Source organism: Pipra filicauda, unplaced genomic scaffold (genome assembly GCF_003945595.2).
Source record: "Pipra filicauda isolate LSUMZ 115617 unplaced genomic scaffold, ASM394559v2 scaffold307_size998922_pilon, whole genome shotgun sequence".
In the NCBI taxonomy this organism is placed as follows: domain Eukaryota; kingdom Metazoa; phylum Chordata; class Aves; order Passeriformes; family Pipridae; genus Pipra; species Pipra filicauda.
The window spans coordinates 830,630-851,402 of record NW_024104429.1 but is presented as its reverse complement, the minus strand read 5'-3'; the positions used below and the strand labels follow the sequence as shown (position 1 = coordinate 851,402).

Sequence of the window (20,773 nt, the reverse complement as noted above, 5' to 3'; positions counted from 1 at the left end):
GTCAGTGCTGCCACAGTTGACAGCTTTGGCTCTGTCTCTCTCAGCAGGAGCGTCTCCTGAGAGGGCTGGGAAATGACATTCCTTTTATTTGTACAGTTATGATTCGCTTTATTTGCGGGGGGGAGGCTCGGTGAAGTCAGAAGGGGAAAAAAAGCATCGAGCGGAAAAAAAAACCAAACCAACCAACCCCAAAGCCAACAAGCTGAACTTGGGAAAGGATTTGCCCCCAGCAAGTGATGAATAGTCAAAGATCTGAGTTTTGGGTCGGAGAATTCGAGTGGAGCAGGGGAGATGTTTATGTAGCCCAGAGCAATGCTAATGGTCTTTGATCAAAGAAAGACACACATTTGCTTTCAGCGCTCCTGGAGACACTTCTGAGCTCAGCCCCGCAGAAAGTTCTGCCTCTCCAGGCACTTGGAAGCATTAATTAGCAGTAGAATGGCCCCAAATTGGGGTAATCACCCACTGCCTTCATCAAGCCCATGTTTTGTGTCCTCTCCTCCGAGGCCTTGGAGCTGTTCCTATTCCTGCTGTCCTTGGATGCAGCTGGAGGCCCAGGTTGCTCCCGAGATCTCCCTTCTCACATCCCTGCCTTCGGGTGGTTTTAAATAAGCTCAAGATCAAGGCTGGCTTAGGCTAAGCCCTGCAGCCTTTGCTGCAAATGCCACTGGAGGCATCTGCCCCAGTGGAAGGCAAATCATCTCCCAAATTCCAGCCCTTCCCTGAAGGCAGCACAGCCCTGCACTCTCCAGACTGACGCTGAAATCTTCAGGATGCTCCAATCCCACCTTTGCTTCATCCTCTGCTGCAGCACAACCTCGGCATATCTAAGACTTCACCTCTGTTTTTCTGGCTGCATAATCCAAGATTTCCTAGCTCTGCCTCCTTGGCTTTGGTCTGTCCCTGATGCTGATCCAGGCTTTGGAACAGTCACAGAATCATGGAATGGTTCGGGTGGGAAGGGACCTTAAAGCTCATCTCACTCCAACCCCTGCCATGGGCCAGGTTGGATGGGGCTTGGAGCAATCTGGGATGGTGGAAGGTGTTCCTGCCCTGGAACTGGATGGTCTTAAAGGTCCCCTCCCACCCAAACCATTCCATGATTCTACAATTCCATGATGAGTGTGCTCTTGAGCACGGTTAAAAATCCAGGGAAGTCTCCAGGAGCTACTAATGGAGTACCCTCAGGATTACCCAAAATCAGACAGTAGCAAATTTACGGCATTAACCATCCACGGGTCTGCTTCTAGGAAGGGTTTGGATGGAGTTTTGATGCTTCTGCCTTGGAGCAGCTCTGAATTCCCACCATTCCTGCCCCCCCCACTGCCTGTTCTACCCACGTTTCTCGCCCATCTCTTCTCTCCCCGTTCGTCACACGCTTCCCATCTCTAAATCCTCTCCTCTCCTGAGGGTGCAGAGATGAGCAGACGTGTGATTGTACAGAAATGGCACCTTCTCCCTCCCCGGCTCCCTGTACATCACTTGGAATCTGGAATATCTCCCCATTCCAGACGTCAGCACTGTTTTTGTTGCAACTGTTTTTCTCCTGCCTTCGCTGCGGGGATGTTCAAAAAAAAAAAGGAGTTTCAGGCGGGTCAGCGCTTTGAAAACTGGATCAGAAACAAGAAAACACTTTTTATTATGAATTTCAGACAATCCTTAAGGTTGGAAAAGGCCTCCAATATTAACTCCTGAAAGTTTTGCTGCAGCCTCTGGCTCCCTAAGGATGAGAGGGGCAAAAAAAGGTGGGAAAATGTGGTTTTACCCACCTACTTATTTCCAGTTGGGTCATAATTTATTGCACAGTGATCTGTGGCTGTAAAAATACCTTTTAAGCAGGAAACAGGCATTAAAATGATTCAAAGGCTGGAGAATGTGCCAGATTGAAAGGACTTCAAAGAGCTCAATCTGTTTAGTTTATCAGAGAAGATTCAAGTGTTGGCTTGAAGCGGGATAAAAGCCCTTCCACAAGGGAAAAATGCTGGATGCAGAAGAGTTTAATAAGCAAGAAAGGGAAGAATCAAATTAATCTTAATGCTGGAGGTATTCAGACAGGAGACAGGGCTTCACCTTTTGATGGTAGAGGGGATTAATCATGAGAAGATCAGCAGGGAAGTGATGAAACTTTAGTTTTGCAAGGAATGAGTGTCCTTAACCCCAAAGGAAGCCTGGATCCCTTCGTGGAAAATGTATTTTAGATAAATTGCAGTTCCTGAGCTCAGGAGTGGGAGAACTGTGTGAAACAAGAGGGCCCAAGAAATGCAGGGAGCCAAACTCCATGAGGTGATGGCCCTCCCTGGATCAAACCCTGTGAATCATCACCAGAAATCTGAATTCCGAGGGAGGAATAGGGTGATGCAGGAGCCCAAAGCAGAGGTGTCAGCAGGTCCCAGATTTAGGATCAGAGTGGGAGGCTGGGAAATGCATCCTGTTATGTATAACTTGGTGCATCGCTTCCAAAATATCAATCCAGCCTCATTCCTGAAGGCTGGGAAGGCAGGGATGGGGACTGAGCTCTCTGTTCTGGCCACTCAGAAACTTGGACTCACACTCACTTTGCTCTGGGGTGGAACCAAAAATCTGGTGCAAAAAAAAAAAAAAAAAAAAAAAAAAAAAAAAAAAAAAGAATGATTTGGGGACTTTCAGTAAGAAATAAATAAATACACTTTTTTTTTTGTTTAAAAGGAACAAAACCTTGAGGGCCTTATTCCATTAATCACGACCTACACAGGCGAAAAAATAAATTTTTCTAGGGCTTGAGAATTTGTGAAGTGAGCCTGAGAATTTGGCATGGACTGGAGAATATTCAAACAGCAGGACATGAGGATATTCAAACACCCAGGACATGAGGATATTCCAACACCCAGGACATGAGAATATTCCAATACCCAGGACATGAGAATATTCCAACACCCAGGACATGAGAATATTCCAACACCCAGGACATGAGGATATTCCAACACCCAGGACATGAGAATATTCCAATACCCAGGACATGAGAATATTCCAACACCCAGGACATGAGGATATTCAAAACCTCAGGACATGAGAATATTCCAATGCCCAGGACATGAGAATATTCCAACACCCAGGACATGAGAATATTCCAACGCCCAGGACATGAGAATATTCCAACGCCCAGGACATGAGAATATTCCAACACCCATGATATGAGAATATTCCAATACCCAGGACATGAGAATATTCCAACACCCAGGACATGAGGATATTCAAAACCTCAGGACATGAGAATATTCCAACGCCCAGGACATGAGAATATTCCAACACCCATGATATGAGAATATTCCAATACCCAGGACATGAGAATATTCCAACACCCAGGACATGAGAATATTCCAATACCCAGGACATGAGAATATTCCAATACCCAGGACATGAGGATATTCCAACACCCAAGACATGAGGATATTCAAAACCTCAGGACATGAGAATATTCCAACACCCAGGACATGAGAACATTCCAACACCCAGGACATGAGAATATTCCAACACCCAGGACGTGAGATTATTCCAACACCCAGGACATGATCCTGAGCAAATAACTGGTAAATCTGACTCTGCCCTGAGGGGTTGGACTGGATGATCATCCAAGAGTCCCTCCCAGCCCCAAAAATCCCGTGACTCTCTGAATTTCAGGCACAAAACTTGCCTTGTCGTTCATGAGCTGATGGTTCAGAGGGGTCCACGTGCTCATCTTGATCTGCAGCTTGGAGCCATCCGTGTTCCTGGGAGGAGCAAATGCCATGGATGCAGGAGGGGGGGGAGCCTCTTGTCAGCACCAGTGGCTACAACATTTACACAAAACAAAGGCCAGCATTATCCCTGTGCTGTTCCTTTACACGGAAAGCAAATAATTTTAAGAAGGAATCTGGGGGTTTCACAGCACAGCAACGGCACGAGGAAAATTACTGGAAAATCGGGTAAAGCCTTTTATTTTATGTACCCACAGTAACCATCAGAAGGAAGTAAAATCCCTGGAAGTGTCCAAGGCTGGGTTGGATGGGGCTTGGAGCAATCTGGGATAGTGGAAGGTGTCCCCCTGCCCATGGTTGGGGGTGGAACTGGATGATCTTTAAGGTCCCTTCCCAACCCAAATCATTCTGGGATCCTGGGATTTCCCCGTGTGCACAACTCAGTGATTTTACCTGTGTGAATGATCACAACAGGGTCCTTGCAGCAAGCTGGAAAGTACAGGAAATTCCCTTTTCCAGTTATTGGGACTGAAAACTGGAGGTAACTGGTGTGTCTGCTGGTTTTGATGGGCACATCGTGCCAAGTCTCAAAGGGGCTCAAATTTGTTTCTGGAACCCTTAAATGAAAACAAAAATGAAACCCCAAATGGTTCAGAACTGACTGAAATCTTGCAGGGTCCTGTGTTCAGGCAGAGCAGGTTTTGATGGTTGGGACTGTGCTGCTCTTTTAAACTGAAATTTCTACGTGAAGCAAATCAGTCATTTAACAAAATGTTCCCTTCCCAATTAACTAACTTCATAAAATTGCTAAGGTTGGAAAAGACCCTTAAGATCACCAAGTCCAACTGTCTCCAAAGTAATTTCTTCTTTAATTCTTGCCCAAATGTAGGAAAAGTTGTTTTTTTTTTTTCTTTATCTTCTATCCTTCAGGTGGATTCAGCAGGATAATGCCATTCCTCACCTCAAGTATCCAATTCCCAGACTGGAGACTGAAACTGCAGCAGCCTGAAAACCAGATAATTCCTTTACCACGTTAAAAATATCTCTGTTTCCTGCACACAGTGATTAGGCAGTTTTCCTGTAAATACCTCAGATTGCTTTAAAGCTTCGTGGTAATAAAGATGGATAACAGGAATTTTGGAACACAAGAAAAGGCAAATCCATGAAGTAACTCCCATATTGTCTTTCCAGCCTGCCCCGAACCCAAACTCCTCAAAACTCACCCAGAAAAAGGACATTTCTTGCTAATACAGCTCTGAGGCTCAGGAGACACATCATGGAAGCTCAGGGCCCCATTCCTTACCCAGACAAAATTCCTCAATATATAAATGGATTAATAATCTTCAAAACCCACTGCAGGATCTGCCCGGGCACGTGACTTTTATGGTTAATTTTTCTTATGGAATCAAAGAAACAGAAAGGAAAACCAATGAAGAACCTGTTACTTTTTCCTCTCTGCACCTGGGGGTGTAACACAGTCCTTGGAAATAAGGTCATTACAAGGGCCTGAGTTCTTCCTGCTTTTTCTTTTTTGGGGTTTTTGGTTTTTTTTGGAGGCTAAAGGTCCTCAAAGAACATATTGTCTGCACATGGAAATTTTAACTGAGACCTAAAGGACTCACCGAGGTTTCACAGCCCCAAATTCTGCAGCTGGACAACGCCAGAGGCTTCTTGTGCAACTGAGTAGGTGTTTTTTGGGATACACTTTGGGATGGCATCACTCACTGGGCTGTTTTTGTTTTGTTTTCCTGCGAGGCCCCTGCCCATTCCAATGCACAGAAACAGCTCCTCTGCCAAAAAAACAGGTTCGGGCAACCGTGTCCTGTTTTTCAGGGACAACTCTCTCCATTAGTCACAACCCCACCAGTTGGCACTGCAGAACACTCCCAGCCCCGGGTTCACGTCCCAGTTTTCCCTCACAGATGTGGTTTCTTGGTGCTGGAGCGGCCACATTCCCGGGGCACCTCTGAGGGCTGGCACGGGAGCAGCTCCCGGGGCCTCGGGACCCTCTCGTGCACCTGCTGTGCCAAAAATGTGGCTCAGGGTGTGGAAAAAGCCTGGCTACGACTTCCCTGTGAGGGGCAGGCACTGATCTCTTCTGTTTCCAGCTATAGGACACGAGGGAGTTGTTCCAGGGGAGGTTTAGGTTGGATCTCAGGAAAAGGTTCTTCCCCCAGAGGGTGGTCGGGCCCTGAACAGGCTTCCCAGGGAATGGTCACTTCCAAAACCTGCCAGAGCTCAAGGAATGTTTGGACAAGGCTCTAAGGGACACAGTGGGATTTTGGGGTATCCTATACAGGGCCAGGATTTGGACTGGATGATCCTTGTGAGCCCCTTTCAGCTCAGGAGATTCCATGATTCCATGATCCTGTGATTTTATCTTTGTGCCCTTCCACGATCCCAGGTTGCTCCAAGACCCATCCAACCCAGCCTTGGACACTTCCAGGGATCCAGAGGCAGCCGCAGCTTCTCTGGGAATTCCATCCCAGCCCCTCAGCACCCTCACAGCCAAGAACTCCTTCCCAATATCCCACCTAAATCTCCCCTCTTTTGCTTTAAAGTCATTCCCCTTCGTCCTATCACTTCAGCCAGGGCCCCACTTCTCTTCTGCAATAGTCTTTATCTTTGGACTGGTTGCCCAAAACAACATTCCAGAGGTTGCTCCAGCTTGTTCTTCACATACCCTGGGATGAAATTCATCCAGCTCAGCTGATCCGAAAACATTCCACCAGCAAGAGAGATGGGATGAGGTTAACAGGGAATCAAGCTTTAAATACATGTAAGGAATGTGTTGGTTCACTACCTAGGGAGGAAAAACTATTGACACACAATGCCCCAAAAAATAATCACCTCTTATCCTTCCAGAAAAAATAAAAAGGGAATGTGGGAGCAGGTGGCAGGAATAGTAAATACCAGTGCAGAAGAGATTTGGGGGGAAGACTGAGGAAAGTCCAACTTTTAGGAGTTTATACAAGGTTTAAAAGAGGAAAACTGCCTCGGTTACTGCAGCCAGAGTCCCTGGGAATGGTTCCCAGCTTGGATGGAAGGATACACTGAGTGGGGATCCAAGAGATTTTGGTGATGTTTGAAGAAGATGAATAATTCCACAGGGCAGGAAACATGAATGGTGGGTTCTAACAGCGAGACAATTTAAATCGGAAACCACTGGAAATACTTTCACCGATTTCAGCACAAGCTGGGTCAAGTTTTTGGTTTAAAAACCCAAGTGATTGCACTGAAGAAAGCTTAACAACCCATAATGATCATATCCCACTAACTAAGGGCATGGGAATAATTTCCTTTACCTGGGCTAATCTCTGCTTAAACCCTCTGGAATGGCATTCCAGAGGTTTGGGCAAACCATATTCAAAACAACTCCTGCAGGAGCAGACCCACTTTTATTAATGTTTTTTGACCACATCCCTACAGCAAAGAGCCTTTCTGGTGCACAGAGCCCGGCCCACTCAGAATTTTAAGGACGGATTTTCCCCAGTCACATCAATCCACGGGAAAATCCGAGGAGTTCAGCTGGGAATAAACAGAGTTTAATGGAATCGGCCTCAAGCTAAGACAGGGAAGCAATTTTGATTGCAATTATTTCAAAAATAAGCAGTGGGATGATGGAAGAAACGCTGTGAGCAGCAGCAACAAGCACAGGAACAGAGGGCAGAGAACGGATGGAGAGCTGAGGAGAAGGACCTGGGGGTGAAATCAATAGTCCAGCAAGGCTGAGACTTGTCCATGGATACAAAGTGCTTTTCCCACTCATTTACTGGGCTTATACTCTTTGCATGATGCCTTTATTCCCTGTCCTCCCTGCGCTGTGGGAGATGCCCCTCACAGCATCCCAGAATCGTCCAGGTTGGTAAAAGACCTCTGAGATCAACCAGTCCAACATTTACCCACCACTAACCCAGGTCCCCAAGGGCCACATCCACGTGGTTTTTGAACACTTCCAGGGACGGGGATTCCACCACTGCCCTGGGCAGCTGTGCCAGTGCCCAAACACCCCAATATCCAACCTGACCACCCCAGTATCCAACCTGGCCCTCCCCTGGCACAGCTGGAGGCCATTCCCTCTCCTCCTGTCCCTCGTTCCCTGGGAGCAGAGCCTGACTGCCCTCAGCTCCCACCTCCTGTCAGGGAGTTGTGGAGAGGGAAAAAGTCCCTCCTGATCCCTCTTTTCTCCGGGATGAGCCCCCCCAGCTCCCTCAGCTGCTCCTGCTGCTCCAGCCCCTTCCCCAGCTCCGTTCCCTTCCCTGGACACGCTCCAGCCCCTCCATGTCTCTCTTGTCTGAGGGCCCCAGAGCTGCCCCAGCCCTGGAGGTGCCCCAGCAGTGCCAGCACAGGGGGACAATCCCTTCCCTGCTCCTGCTGCCACACCAGGGCTGGTCCAAGCCAGTGCCACTGTCCCCACCGTGTCCCCTCAGGGCTCGGCCGTGTCCCACTGCAGTGACGCCCTTCCCCACGCTCTCCCAAGGGCTCCCATGTCCCCTCAAGTCCTCCCGTGTCCCCTCATGTCTCCCCGTGTCCCACTGCCATGACACCCCTCCTCGCGCTCTCCCGGGGCTCCCGTGTCCCCCCTGTCCCCCCGTGTCCCCTCACTGCAGTGATACTCGCTCCTCACACTCTCCCAAGGCTCCCGCGTCCCTCCGTGTCCCACGGTGTCCCCTCACCTTCCTCCTTCCTCCCTCGGACGCCGCCGCCTCCTCCTCCTCCTCCTCCTCCCCCCTCCCCTCCGCATCCCGTCGCCATGACAACCCCGGGGTGGTCGCCAGCCAATCAGCTCCCCCCCGGCGGGGTTAGCCCGGCCGGGGGTTCCGATCTACCTAGCAACCTGCCGGGCGCTCTCCGATTGGCTGCGCGGCGGGGAAGGGGGCGGGGCTCGATGTGCGCGGAGGGGGCGTGGCCTGGCGGCGGGCAGGGCGGGCGGGGAGGCGCGCGCTGCCGCCGCCGCCGCCGCCGCCACCCGAAGGGACAAGGCGGGAGCGCGGGGGCTGCGGGACCCCCGCGGGCAGGTACCGGGCACGGGGCGGTGGGAGACGGCGGCATCCCCCGGCGGGGGTGCCGCCCTCTGGGCCGCGGGGACGGGCGGCCGCCCGCCGAGGCGCTGGCGGGGCGGCCATGCAGCGCTGGGCGGGCGGGGGAGCGGCGGAGCGGAGCGCAGGGACGGGGGATGCTCGTCCCGGGAGAAGGACCGGGGGATGCTCGTCCCGGGAGAAGGACGGGGGGATGCCGGTGCTGAGCGCCGCGGAGGGGATGGATTCACCGCCCGTCCCTCCCTGCGGGGCCGGGGGTGCTCGTCCCGGGCTCCCCCCGCGCCGTAGTGCAGGATCCCGAGGAGGGGATGCTGGTCCTTCATCCTTCTCCCTTCGCATTTCTATCCACGCGCTCCTCTCCTCTTTCCTTTTCCACCCAGGTGTTCTGTGCGAGCATCTCCTTCCTTCTCCTTCGCCGTGCAGCGGGAATCCGAGAGGATGCTGGTCCCGCGTGTGCACTTGTTCCCTTCGCCTTTAAAACGCGGCGAGGATCCAAGGGGAGAAGGAGATGCTCGCTCAGCATCCTGCTTCCCACCTCGGGGAGGATGGCCAGCTCCCTCTCCAGTTCCTTCCCAAGGAATATGAACTCAAGGAGCGAGCTGCCAGACCCATCCCTCTGGATCTAGTGAGTGGCATCCCTGGAGCTGGAACTAGATGAGCTTTAAGGTCTCTTCCAACCCAAACAATTCCATGATTTCGTGAAATCTCACCCGAAAGGGTTTGTGCTTTTCCACGCTCCCTCTTTCCTCCACGGTCTCCTAAACTGAAAGAGTGGGGGGGTTATGGTGTGGTTCTCCCTTAAGATGCAACACAAGTGGAACAGGGGAGCACGAGCCCTGGAGTTTCTTTGCTACTGACTAATTAAAATGGAGTTGGGAGAATAATGTATTCTGCTTTTGTGCCTTCATGTGGGTGGGAATGGGCTGGGGAAGCGCTGGCAGTGCTTGTGTGCAATGAATGAGCTCCTTTCCTTGCCTTTCTCCGTGGTCAGGACTGGGTGGGGAGTGACTGAGGTGACATTTTCCTCTTGTCCTCTCACTTGTACAGGAGGAGTCCGGGTTGTTGTTTTATCTTCCCGTTTTCCTGGGACAGAGAACTGTGAATTAATCCTCCTTCATCCTTTCTTTGTAAAGTCTCACGAGTTTTTACTCATTGTTCCTCCCCGTTAGGAACTTCCAAATTTATTTTAAAATTTGCTTGTGGGAGTCAACCCTTTCTTTTCATTATTTCACAGCTGTCTTTACATGCCTTAATTTCTCCTTTACACCAGGAGTTGGATGAGCTTCTTCTGATGATAAATAATGTATAAATCCACAACCACACCAACAAACTACTGTTTCCTACCCCTTTTCCCTGCATTTTATTTGCAGTGCCTTGGGGTGGATGAGGAGACATCCCCTCCTTTTTTTATCCCCGGTGTCATCAAAAGTGTTTTGTTTTTATATACATATAAAAATAACCACAAAATCTCATATGTAGAGGCTTAACAAAGAGTGTACAAACTGGATCTGTGGTAAGAAGCTCTCCTGACACTCAGGGTTGCTTATTACAGCACCCATCTGTCTGCACCAATTAATAGATCATCTATATCTCCTTTGCAAAACTTGGCTCTCCTTTCGCAATCATTTGATTCTCTTTTTGCTTCATTTCACCTGGAATTATGTTGTTTTCCCAGGAAGGGGCACTGGATGACCTGGCTGTATAATTGGAGGTACTTTTCTGTCTCTTGTAAATGTATTTTTGATTTTCTTTCTGCTGCTATCAGCATAAAATGGAAAGGTCCTGAGAGGACACGATGAAAGTTTTTCTGCTTTTTGCGTAGTTAAACTTTTTTTTTTTTTCCTGGTTTATTGAGTCTTGTGGTTTTGCATGATTTTAGCAGTTTGAGGTTGTGGGGGAGTCAGAGAATAGGTGGATTTTTTTTTTTTTGGAGTCTCTACTTTCTGTGTCATGTGTGAAGTATTCCTGAAAATTTTTCCCAAGACTCCAGATGCTGAGCTGGATTTTCCCAGTTTTTGTGCTTCAGACTTTAACTGGTGTGTGTACAGTTCATTTTATGTTTCTTCTGAACCTCTTTAATGAAGCATTTTCTACTGATCACTGCTGCAGTGGCACCTCAATTAAAGCAAGCAAAATAAGTCACTTGCTTATCCCACACTGTGAGGTGACTTCACCGAAATTCTGGAATAAAATCCGGAGGATTTGGTGGTCGAAGTGTTTGGGAGAGAGAAAAAAAGGAATTACAGGAATCCAACAAGCTCAAAAAGCTTCTTTCCCTGACTTTGAGGAAGTACTGTTAAAAAGTGCAGACCAAAGGACTGGATTCCAAGGGGATTGGGCACCTTGTACAACGTGGAATCAAGGATCGGTTTGGGTTGGAAGGGACCCTAAAGACCATCCCTACAAAGCTAAGTAGGAATTGGTTTTGTCTGTCTGTAACTTGTGATCTTCTGGTCAGGAGGGGAGAATATGCCGAAGGCTTCGGGGTTTGGTGATGCTGCCTGGAAAACGGGATGGTTCAGCTCTTCGTTCCTTTTGAGAGTTCCCAAATTGCCAGAAAGTCACTCTGAGAAATGGCATCCTCAGATCAGGACTTTTCAGGCTCATCTGAGCTTGAAACTGGGCTAAAAATCAGGCGTGGTTGCATGGAACATGTCTTAAATATTGTGGCTGATTTTGGTGTTTTAAAATCAGTGCGTTGACTCTTCACAGCAACGTTTGCTTTAAAATATGAGCAAGAAAAGTGTGATTTGAGCTCTGTTGGTCGGTTCTGCCACTTCAGGTGTAGGTAGTTCTCTTTTCTTTCGGTCATATTTTATTTTTCCTGCATTTGGAACAGTTTTCCTATTTATATTCTTCATGTAATTCCGTGCTGCCTCAACCATGGATTCCCCATCAGTCTCCGTGACAGAGCTGAGCAGCCTCTGAAAAAAAAAATTGCCAATGAACTTAATTTAACATGTGTCTGTTTATCATCTTGGGCTTTTTTTTTTTTTTTTCCTGTTTTCATTATTTGTTTCTAACCAGCCTGTCTTCAAAAACCTGCAGCCAAACCCGTGATCTTGCAGGGAAGCCCAGAATTGTTTGGGTTGGAAGGAACCTCTCAAGATTATGCAGTGCACGAAGGTTTAAAGAGCTTTATGCTCCTTAATTTTTCTAACCATAAGATGGGCCTGTGTAAACAAAAATGTGCAGAACTGATACCAGCAGACATCTGAGAATTAACTCTTTCCTGTCTCTCACTCTTAGGGAGAAAGGAAAAACTCGTAGATTTATTTCCCTTTCTTAACATCCAAGGGAAAACTCTCCTCTCTCAAGACTGGAGGTCTCTTCAGATTTGTGGTTGTCTGCTCTTGGAGGTTTCTGGTTCAAGCAGAGTTTCTAAATTTGTTACCTTTTTTAACAACAATTCACTTTAAAGCAGTCGGTTAGAGGCCGAATTTTGCAAAGTTTATCGTGGTAAGGCAAAATAATTATTAAAAATTACTGTTCTTTGTACCCTTAGTACTTTTTTTCACGCTTTAGCCTCCGATTTCAGGGTTTGTTTCTCCAGCTGACGAGCACAATGTGCTGAGTCCCCATTCTGCTTGTTCCACTCTGACCCCTTGGTGCTGAGGAAATCCAGATCCAGCCTTGGGGTGTGATTCCTGTTTTAAATTGGCTCCACGGGGAGAGTGGAACTGGCAGAGCGACCGTTCGCGGTTTCCCCTCTTCCGGGAGCGCGCGGAGAAAGGGGTGGTCAAAGAACACTCTTCTGGTCTATCCTCAGCTTGCTGTGGTGGTTCCTGGAGAAGGGGATGGGTGTGTGGGATGAAAATGGGTCAGAAACGACCAAAAAAAGGCCGTTTGCAACGAGATGAAAATGGCACATTTGAGCACAAACCGTGGTGGAGCTTGTTGGGCAGGACAGTGGCGAGCTGGGACTTGTGGGCTGGTGCTGGTGGTGACTGTTGTGTTTGTGTTTTATAATTATTCATCAGGCCATGCAAATAACGAGATGCTATCGATGTGAACACACCAGAGGAGGTGCTGAGTCATAAATAGCTTGGTTTCAGTGTGGTCAAACACTTGCAGTTAAGGTTTGAAGTGTGGGGTTTCCTCAAAATACTTCTGTCGCGGTAAATACCATCCCCATTTTCATCGTCCTTTTTGGGTAGAGCCTTTCAGCATCCCAGCTTTTCTTCTGTTAATTTCGTCCATCTTCCATTAATTTCTTCCATTTTCCATTCATTTCTTCCATTTTCCATTAATTTCTTCCATTTTCCATTAATTTCTTCCATCTTCCATTAATTTCTTCCAGAGGTTAAAAAAAAACCCAAACCCAACCAGGATTAAAACTCGCCGAAGGACCTTCTAGTCTTGTACAGGAGAACTCGAAGCAGCTTGTCTGCCGGTAGGAGTCCTTAGAAATTTAGAGGTAACATATTCTAATCAAATTCGAGGGGTTTTTAGTGTATTCTGTTTGTTGTTTCAGGGTTACCCATCGAAGGGAGGACGTCCCTCTGTCACCATGGGGTCAGTCGTGTGGGAATGTGGTTAAATGCTTGAAAAACTTAAACTAATTCATGGCATATTGGACTGAGAAAAGGGAAGGTTCCTTGCACACCTGCCTCAAATACAACGTCCCCTGGACTGAGCTGAGGATGTTGAACACGAAGACTGTTCCAGTTTGGAAGAGCCTCAAACAAGGACTGGGAATATCGTTGTCGAGGTGAAACCCGAGGATACAGAAGGAGCTGGAAGGGCCGCGACCGGCCCCGTTCCCGGTGTGGAAGGATGGCTGGGAGCTGGATTTTGTGTTCCCTTTGGCTGTTGGATGGTTTGGTGGGGCTCACGGGGGGGCACAGCCTGTTTTCCTGTGAGCCCATCATCCTGAGGATGTGCCAGGACCTGCCTTACAACACCACCTTCATGCCCAACCTCCTCAACCACTATGACCAGCAAACAGCAGCTTTGGCCATGGAGGTAAGGCTGGTTTTTCCAGGAAAACCCATGGTTTTGTCCTTTAGTTAGCAAATAATCAGAAAAAAACCACCAAACCAAAAAGATACTTACATTAGAAAATAAAAAAAAATCGGGATAATTAATAATTTAAATATAAACCCAAATACCACTTGCATAGGATGTACTGTAATATATACACTGAGATATTCTGTGACTGCAGAATTTGCCTAATTTAATATCACTGACTGTGAAATACTCTGGATGTGTTTGCTACTTCAGATATCTACAGTCTAGTTTATACAAGACTTTTAAGTTCCCTTCAGTCTTAAGGAGTTTCCTTACTTGGTATTCTGTGATATCACTAAAATTGATGGAAATTCGGGATATTAGGCAAGTGTTGCTGTCAGCCTGTTCAAATTTCCATGAGAGATTTGTCCAGATTAGGTTTATTTGTATTTCTGAAGTACTTGTGGTGAGTTCACTGTAGGCTGAGAACTGAAAGAATAATCATGTGTTTTCCTCTTTGAATGCTCCTCCTGACAACACAGGAACGGAATTGAATTGTTCTTGTTAAATAATACAAAGCCTTGGCTTTATGGAGCCTTTCTGTGCCAGGGTTTAAACCAGATGTGATGGCTTTTTCACTGTGAGAAGAAAATTGGGATTCTTACCCTTAAATTTGCTTTGTTTGGAAGAATTATGGACTTGCAACGACTCATTTGGATGGTTCAGTGGAAAGTGTCCATGGCTGGGGGTGGAATGAGCTGAGCTTTAAGTCCCTTCCAACCCAAACCATTCTGGGATTTTATGATTTTACTTATTCTCTAACATATTTTCTACCAGTTTCCTGCTATTTTCATTTAATACCCTTTTGTCCAGTGTTGTGCAATATTGTGCTGCAGTTCAGTCCTGTTACCCTCGAGATTTTGGAAACCTCAGTTCCATCCCCCAAGGCTTTTCCTCTCCAAATGGAGAGGAAAATTCTTGCGATCCAGCTGCCTCATTGCTGCAGTAATTTTAATTACCTTTCTCTGTCCCTTTTTCTACCCTTGGCCTTGCTGAGAATGTCACATCGCTCCGGGCGTGGCCACCCCAGGGATTTATTTATCACGAAAATCACACTTTTAGCTGCTAATTACCAGCATTAACTTCGTTTTTCTGATTTTTGTTGTGTGTTCAACCCCGTGGACTGTCAAAAGCCTCACTTTCACAGCTCATTTATGGCCGCTGCTGGAAGCAGAGCAGTAATTTATGGACCCTCGGCCTGCGCCAGAAAAACCGGGTGCGATTATTCCGATCTTTGGAAAATCGCTTTGCGCCGCGGAGAGGGAAAGAGATGAGAAGTGGGTGTTGCTTCTCTGCACTCTGTGGTGGAAAACACAACTTCACAGCATAAAATTAGCCTGGGTGAAAGGCTGTCCTGCTGCAGTTCACACTCCGAAATTGGTGCCAGAGCCGTTCTGAGGCGTTGGTGGTGTGGGGGTGTGGAGCGCTCCCTTTGCCAGTATAATTAGCATTTAAACCAGGAGTTTCAGTCAGGGGATGGATTATGGGCTGCTTCTGAATGGCTCTGGAGAAGTGGTGAAGGCTGTGAGGGGAACAGACCTATTATCAAACCCAAATTCCCCGTGCAGGGGCCTGTGTCTCCGCTGCAGAGTTTTGAGCGGGAGGAAAAGAATGAAAATCCACAGGTTTTTCCTAAGTATATTCCTTGTACCAGCTTAGATTGCTCCTTAGATATGCTCAGGGAGATGGAAGTTTTTCATTATTTGGCTTTTTAGTCATTATTTAGTGTCACAGTCAAATGGATGAAGCGCTCAGATTTTGAAGTGGTGGAAATGTGTGAAATCTTGCACTGTGACATTTTTCTAGTGGCATCTCTCAGCTCCAAGCCCTCCCTAATTGCTGCAAAGATAAAATAATATAGCAGGAGAATCAGTGTGATTCATCTTGTGACTCTCACAGTTTTTCAGCAGCACTTTTTCACAGCAATTCCTGCTGAAACTTGGAAGAAAAATTCAGGTTGGTTGTACTGGAAGGGTGCAGTACAACAAGGAGGGAAAGTGAAGTGAAATAGGGAACTCTTGTAGCTGTGTTCTTGCCATCAATAAATTCAGTGTACTTCTCTTCCCATGCCACTGGTTGCTTCATTGAAGAAACTGCTTGAAAGCTTATTTATGGTGAGCTTGAAAAGATCAGTAAGTTGCCTTTTTGAGACTTTATGCTGGTATGGTTCCTTCATAATTATAATAAAGGCTGAAAAATCACATCAGCAGGTTAGAGAATCATAGAATCACAGGTTTGGGTGAGAAGGGACCTTAAGGATCATCCCATTCCCCCCCCTGCCATGGGCAAGGACACCTTCCACTATCCCAGGTTGCTCCAAGCCCCATCCAACCTGGCCTGGGACACTTCCAGGGATCCAGGGGCAGCCACAGCTTCTCTGGGCAACCTGTGCCAGGGCATCACCACCCTCACAACCAAGGATTCCTTCCCAATATCCCATCTCAATCCACCTTCTTTCAGTCTTGATTAAACAAAGGCAAATATTACACCGGGGTCCCTCAGTGCACACCAGTCCCTGCTGGAATCAGTTCCTGTGTATTTACTCCTAGGAAAGATAATTCCTTAAGCTTTCTGCCGTGCCTGCTTTAATCCAGGAGCATTGAAGGGAGGGTTTGCTGCATCCAGGGGCCTGGAGCATTGTTTTACCCCCAAATATCCCTAAAGAAGCTTTTGATGGAGGACAGACACCAGTCCAAGCTCTGTTAACATCCGTCCTCTTGGCAGTAGCAGGGACTGAAACGGGAGTTATTTTACATCTAAAAGGGGCAATAAAGGAGTGATGACATATTAGTTATGACAGAGAATGTAGCTGTGAGATCCTGGGTGTCCAGGGCAGGGATTTTCCGTGGACTGAGCTGTCCAGGCCGGAGCAGAGCCGGGAGCTGTCCAGGGCCTCTCGCTTCCTGACTCCGGAGGGTCATTCCTTCCGTCTGCTCTGAGGTGTTTGTAACATTTTCTGTAACCTGTTAACGGGCTGGTTGATGACAACAACCATCACACACGCAATTCCACTTTCAGGGACGCTGTTAAAACTTCCCTCTCCCTATATTCCCGAGGATGCAGCAACACTGGGATGTCGCAGCGTTGTTGCTGCCGCAGTTCCGTGTGTTACATCAATCCCAAATGAGTCTGGGAGGATGGAGAAGTCAAATTACCCCTCTCCTCCCCCAGGGGACCTGACCTTGTTTACCCATCTCTCCGATTATTATTGCTACAAAGAATTACCTTCTGTCTCTTTTGCACTTAATATTCCTTTGGCCTTGAAGGATTTGCTTGTGCAAGCAGTGGGTTTTATCTGCCCTAATGCAGGTTTTTTGGTAGGCAAATGTTTTTATCAGAGAACATGGAACTCGGGGGCCTGTTGGAGCCTGGGAGGATGCTCCGAAAGCTTTTGTCACCGATGAAGAGAAGCAGTTTAATATTGATGATTCCCAACCTTTTTTGCAGTTAAATACAACTGTCAGCACTTCTTTTTCCTTGCCCTGATTTTTGTGGGACCTCGCAAATGATTCTGGGCATCAAAGAGGCTTTAAGGGACGGGGAGCCAGACATGGCTGAGGGCTGAATGGGTCCCTCTGAGTTGTCTTTTGGGATTATACTGGAGGTCAAACTCTCTCAAAATGAGATGATGCAGCCACCATATGGACAGGGGAGATAAAGTGCTGTTCCTTTGCACTGTCTCACAGCTCCCATTCCCGTTTTCCATATCAAAAAAGAGCAGCAGTAGGGACTTAGGGGTGTAGCCACTGTGTAGGTGGGAGATGAGGAGGGGGAAATAGAGAATTTGGTTTTTTCCAGTGTGAGGGAAGTAATCCATCAACATGCCAAGTTTCACCAACTGGAAATCATTGAACTGATATAAACAAACTACCCAGTGATGAAGATTTTTGAATATTTAGAAGCAGAGCTAGTGAATAGTTCATGGACTTTGACACAGATGTGAGGACAGCTGATTTTTCATCTCCCATTTCAAATTTAGTGGTTTTCTTGCCTGTCTTGATTCTTGCAGAGGACGATTCCACTGACCTGCCTCAGAGCAGGGGATGTGCTGCAAGGTCTGCATGCCCTTGCCAGCTCTATTTCTGTGATCCTTGGAGCCTCAGTTAATTCTTTTCGTCTTTTTTTTTAAGTGGAAAAGAACTGGAGTGTGCTTAAAATGGCACCAACAGAAGACATAGCTCTATTTATTCCCAGCCTGGTCTTAACATCTGGGGTAAGAGGTATTTTTCCAGCTGAGGTAGGTCAGGTATAAAGTGGCTCATTTAGTGGTGTTTCTTTCCTACTGATCAGCAAAGATGGGGAGAATGCAGGGTGGAAAATCCTTAACTTCTTACCCCCTTAATTCCACCTTTATTCCTTTTCACCCCCTCTCTCCTTCTGCCTCTCCCAGGCGCTGTATCCTTCGAAGTGTTCCTTGGCTTCCTGTGTCCTTCAGTTCTGCATCCAAAACTCCTGGAAGTATAAAAGCTCATGGAAAAGTGGGTTTTAATCAGCTGGTGTTTTGTAAGCACCCTGATCTCGGGCACTAATTTGCAGCAAGGATTAATTTTCTCGTTAGTGTGTGAGGTTACGATCCCTGCGGAACAACGGAATTGTGCAGGATCACAGGGATGCAGGCGGTGCTCCAGCTGCTTAAAGCCTTTTCTTCCATTAACTTTATAGTCTCTTATTCCCACTTGGAATCTTTGCCTTAGAAACAGCCACGTGAAAACTTTTAGGTTGTTTCATTTGTAAACCAGAACGTCTCAAAGCGGGAATTGCAGAGATGATTCCAGGCCTGACAACGCCCTGCTTGGAAATTCCTGCTTTAGGAATACCTGAGGATTGACTGTTGGAAACTGCAGCAGCTCCTGGTTTCAGTCTTGATCTGTAAAGGGCACAAATATACAGAGGTGAAATCCTTCGTGGATAAGAACAGTTTGGGAAGAACTAAAGCTGTTACGTCCCCGAGCGGATCCGTACCGAAATTAGTGTGATCTGACAATTTTGGAAAATGAGGTTCCTGAGGAGGCTCTTTCTTGGGCACAGCCTTGGATGGGCTCGTGTTGGAACCATCAGTTTGATCCTTTTCACCTTAAGGTCCAGTGAAGTTCAGGATAATCTGAGTGAATGTTGCAAATTCAGGGAATACTGAAGCCTTTAGGCTGTTTGGGCAGGACGAGCAGCCACGTGAGAGAATAATTTGCACTCAGATAAAACACAGAGCTCTGTGTATGTACCTGCTCTGGAGCTGGAAGAGGCTTAAATAAGGAAGAAAGGGAAAGAGCCTTGTCTTTGGCTGGAAATCTTTTGGAGGAGTTAATCCAAACAGAGGAAGTCCAGGAATGGATGCACAAAAAACGGACTTTTCGGCTGCTGTTGTGTGCAGGGATTTGTGTTTGGGAGAGTGTGGTTATTCTAACAGTCAGAATTCCCAAATTAACAATCAGACAATGACTGTCAGACCTGGATTTACTCAGGAAGGTGTTTTTCCAGGCAGAGTTACCCACATCCACAACAGCAAACGAACGGATTTACGGAGGTAGATCGTACCTGAGCATGTGGCCCATCCCGGTACAGCAATCCAAGGGAATATAAATCCCCCTCTACTTTGCCCTCATGAAACTCCCCCTGCAGAGCTGCCTCCAGATCTGGAGCTTCAACATCAGAAGGATGGAGCTGCTGGAGCAAGTCCAGAGGAGGGCACGGAGCTGCTCCAAGGGCTGGAGCCCCTCTGCTCTGGAGCCAGGCTGGGAAAGCTGGGAGTGTTCTCCCGAAGAAGAGAAGGATCCAGGGAGACCTTGGAGCCCCTTCCAGTGCCTAAAGGGGCTCCAGGAGAGGTGGAGAGGGACTTGGGACAAGGGATGGAGGGACAGGACACAGGGAATGGCTTCCCAGTGCCAGAGGGCAGGGAGAGATGGGAGACTGGGAAGGAATTGTTGACTGTGAGGGTGGGAAGGGGCTGGGCTGGAATTCTCAAAGAAGCTGTGGCTGCCCCGTCCTTGGAAGTGTCCAAGGCCAGGTTGGAGCCACCTGGCCTAGTGGGAAGTGTCCCTGCCCATGGCAGGGGGTGGAATGAGATGAGCTTTAAGGTCCTTCCCACCCAAACTGTTCTGGGATAAACCCTAACTGGCATTCCCGGGTGGATTTGACGCTTCCTTAGTGGGAGCAATCACGACGGTCACTCTCTTTTTCCCTCCAGGAATCACATCATTGCACTTCAAAGAACCAGCTGAAGGTATCACAGGACTGTGCTGAACAGAGCAGGGTGAAAAAATGAGCACCAAAGAGATATTTGTCTCTAAAATGGTTACAAAGAACACAAGGGTTCAAACATCAGTCCCCAAATATTAGAGTGAGATAGCAGGTGGGAGAAACTCTTCATTTCTTTTGCCTGGGTAACAGATGTTCTCCAGAGGATAATTTCAGAAACACTGTTTTCTGTTCTTTGATGTTTGTTAATGAGAAAAAGATGCCACGTGAAGATTTTCAAAATGCTGACTTGCAGTGAGAGGAAAAACGAAGAGATTTAGGGTTTGGGGGTTTTGTTAAATTGATAAACTACTGCTTGCACGTTGAGGATGAACTCTGTCACCATTTCATATTTGCTTGAATAAAAGATTAATTCTGGATGATGATTCAACTGGAAGGCTGGAAACGAAGTTCAGCCCCGATGGTTTAGTGCAAACACACGAGAAAAAAAAAATCAGTTTTATGTAAAGATTCAGTTGCAAATAAATGATCTACGTCTTAATCAACATCTACCCACAGGGGGATGTTTTCAGGGTCACGAAGGCAGATGGCTCTGCATTGTGGCTAATTCTGTAGCAGCTGGTGGAGCCTCGAGGAGGATTTATCAGAAAAGGTGGAACACACATGAGTTTATTTTGAATAGTTTAGATGACAAAGTGCTGTTCAGTCAGTTGTAGTTTAGACCTGCGAGTGTAAATTTAGATGCCAGAGGGTGTTTTGCCAGAGCTTTAAGGGAGTATTGGTTTCACCATTTACCATTCTCTCACCTGCCACAAAATC

General features: G+C 47.3%; 2 protein-coding genes and 1 long non-coding RNA gene across 6 annotated transcripts in view; 1 reads left to right on the top strand and 2 right to left on the bottom strand.

The window, feature by feature from the left end:
- FBXO16 (F-box protein 16) overlaps positions 1-8,482 on the bottom strand; it is a 31,920-nt gene extending 23,438 nt beyond the window's left edge. The window contains 4 exon segments of the mRNA XM_027733475.2: positions 3,671-3,788; positions 3,790-3,806; positions 4,675-4,718; positions 8,390-8,482. Of these exon segments, the coding sequence (XP_027589276.2) occupies positions 3,671-3,788; positions 3,790-3,806; positions 4,675-4,718; positions 8,390-8,468 (258 nt within the window). The 5' untranslated portion in view covers positions 8,469-8,482.
- Positions 1,616-2,582, bottom strand: LOC120323645. The gene is made up of 2 exons (XR_005564304.1): positions 2,550-2,582; positions 1,616-1,720 (listed from the first exon to the last, which is right to left on the bottom strand). It is a non-coding gene; the product is annotated as an uncharacterized LOC120323645 (long non-coding RNA).
- A 164-nt stretch (positions 8,483-8,646) lies between the features above and the next one.
- Positions 8,647-20,773, top strand: part of FZD3 (frizzled class receptor 3) — a 46,799-nt gene continuing 34,672 nt past the window's right edge. The window contains exons 1-3 of one of the 4 annotated variants that reach the window (XM_027733471.2): positions 8,650-8,731; positions 13,053-13,145; positions 13,227-13,717. In XM_027733471.2, the coding sequence (XP_027589272.1) occupies positions 13,529-13,717 (189 nt within the window). In that variant the 5' untranslated portion in view covers positions 8,650-8,731; positions 13,053-13,145; positions 13,227-13,528. Of the gene's footprint in view, positions 8,732-9,340; positions 9,378-12,018; positions 12,832-13,052; positions 13,146-13,226; positions 13,718-20,773 lie in introns of those variants that run through there. The other 3 variants (XM_039383372.1, XM_039383373.1, XM_039383374.1) reach the window with 3 other exon arrangements.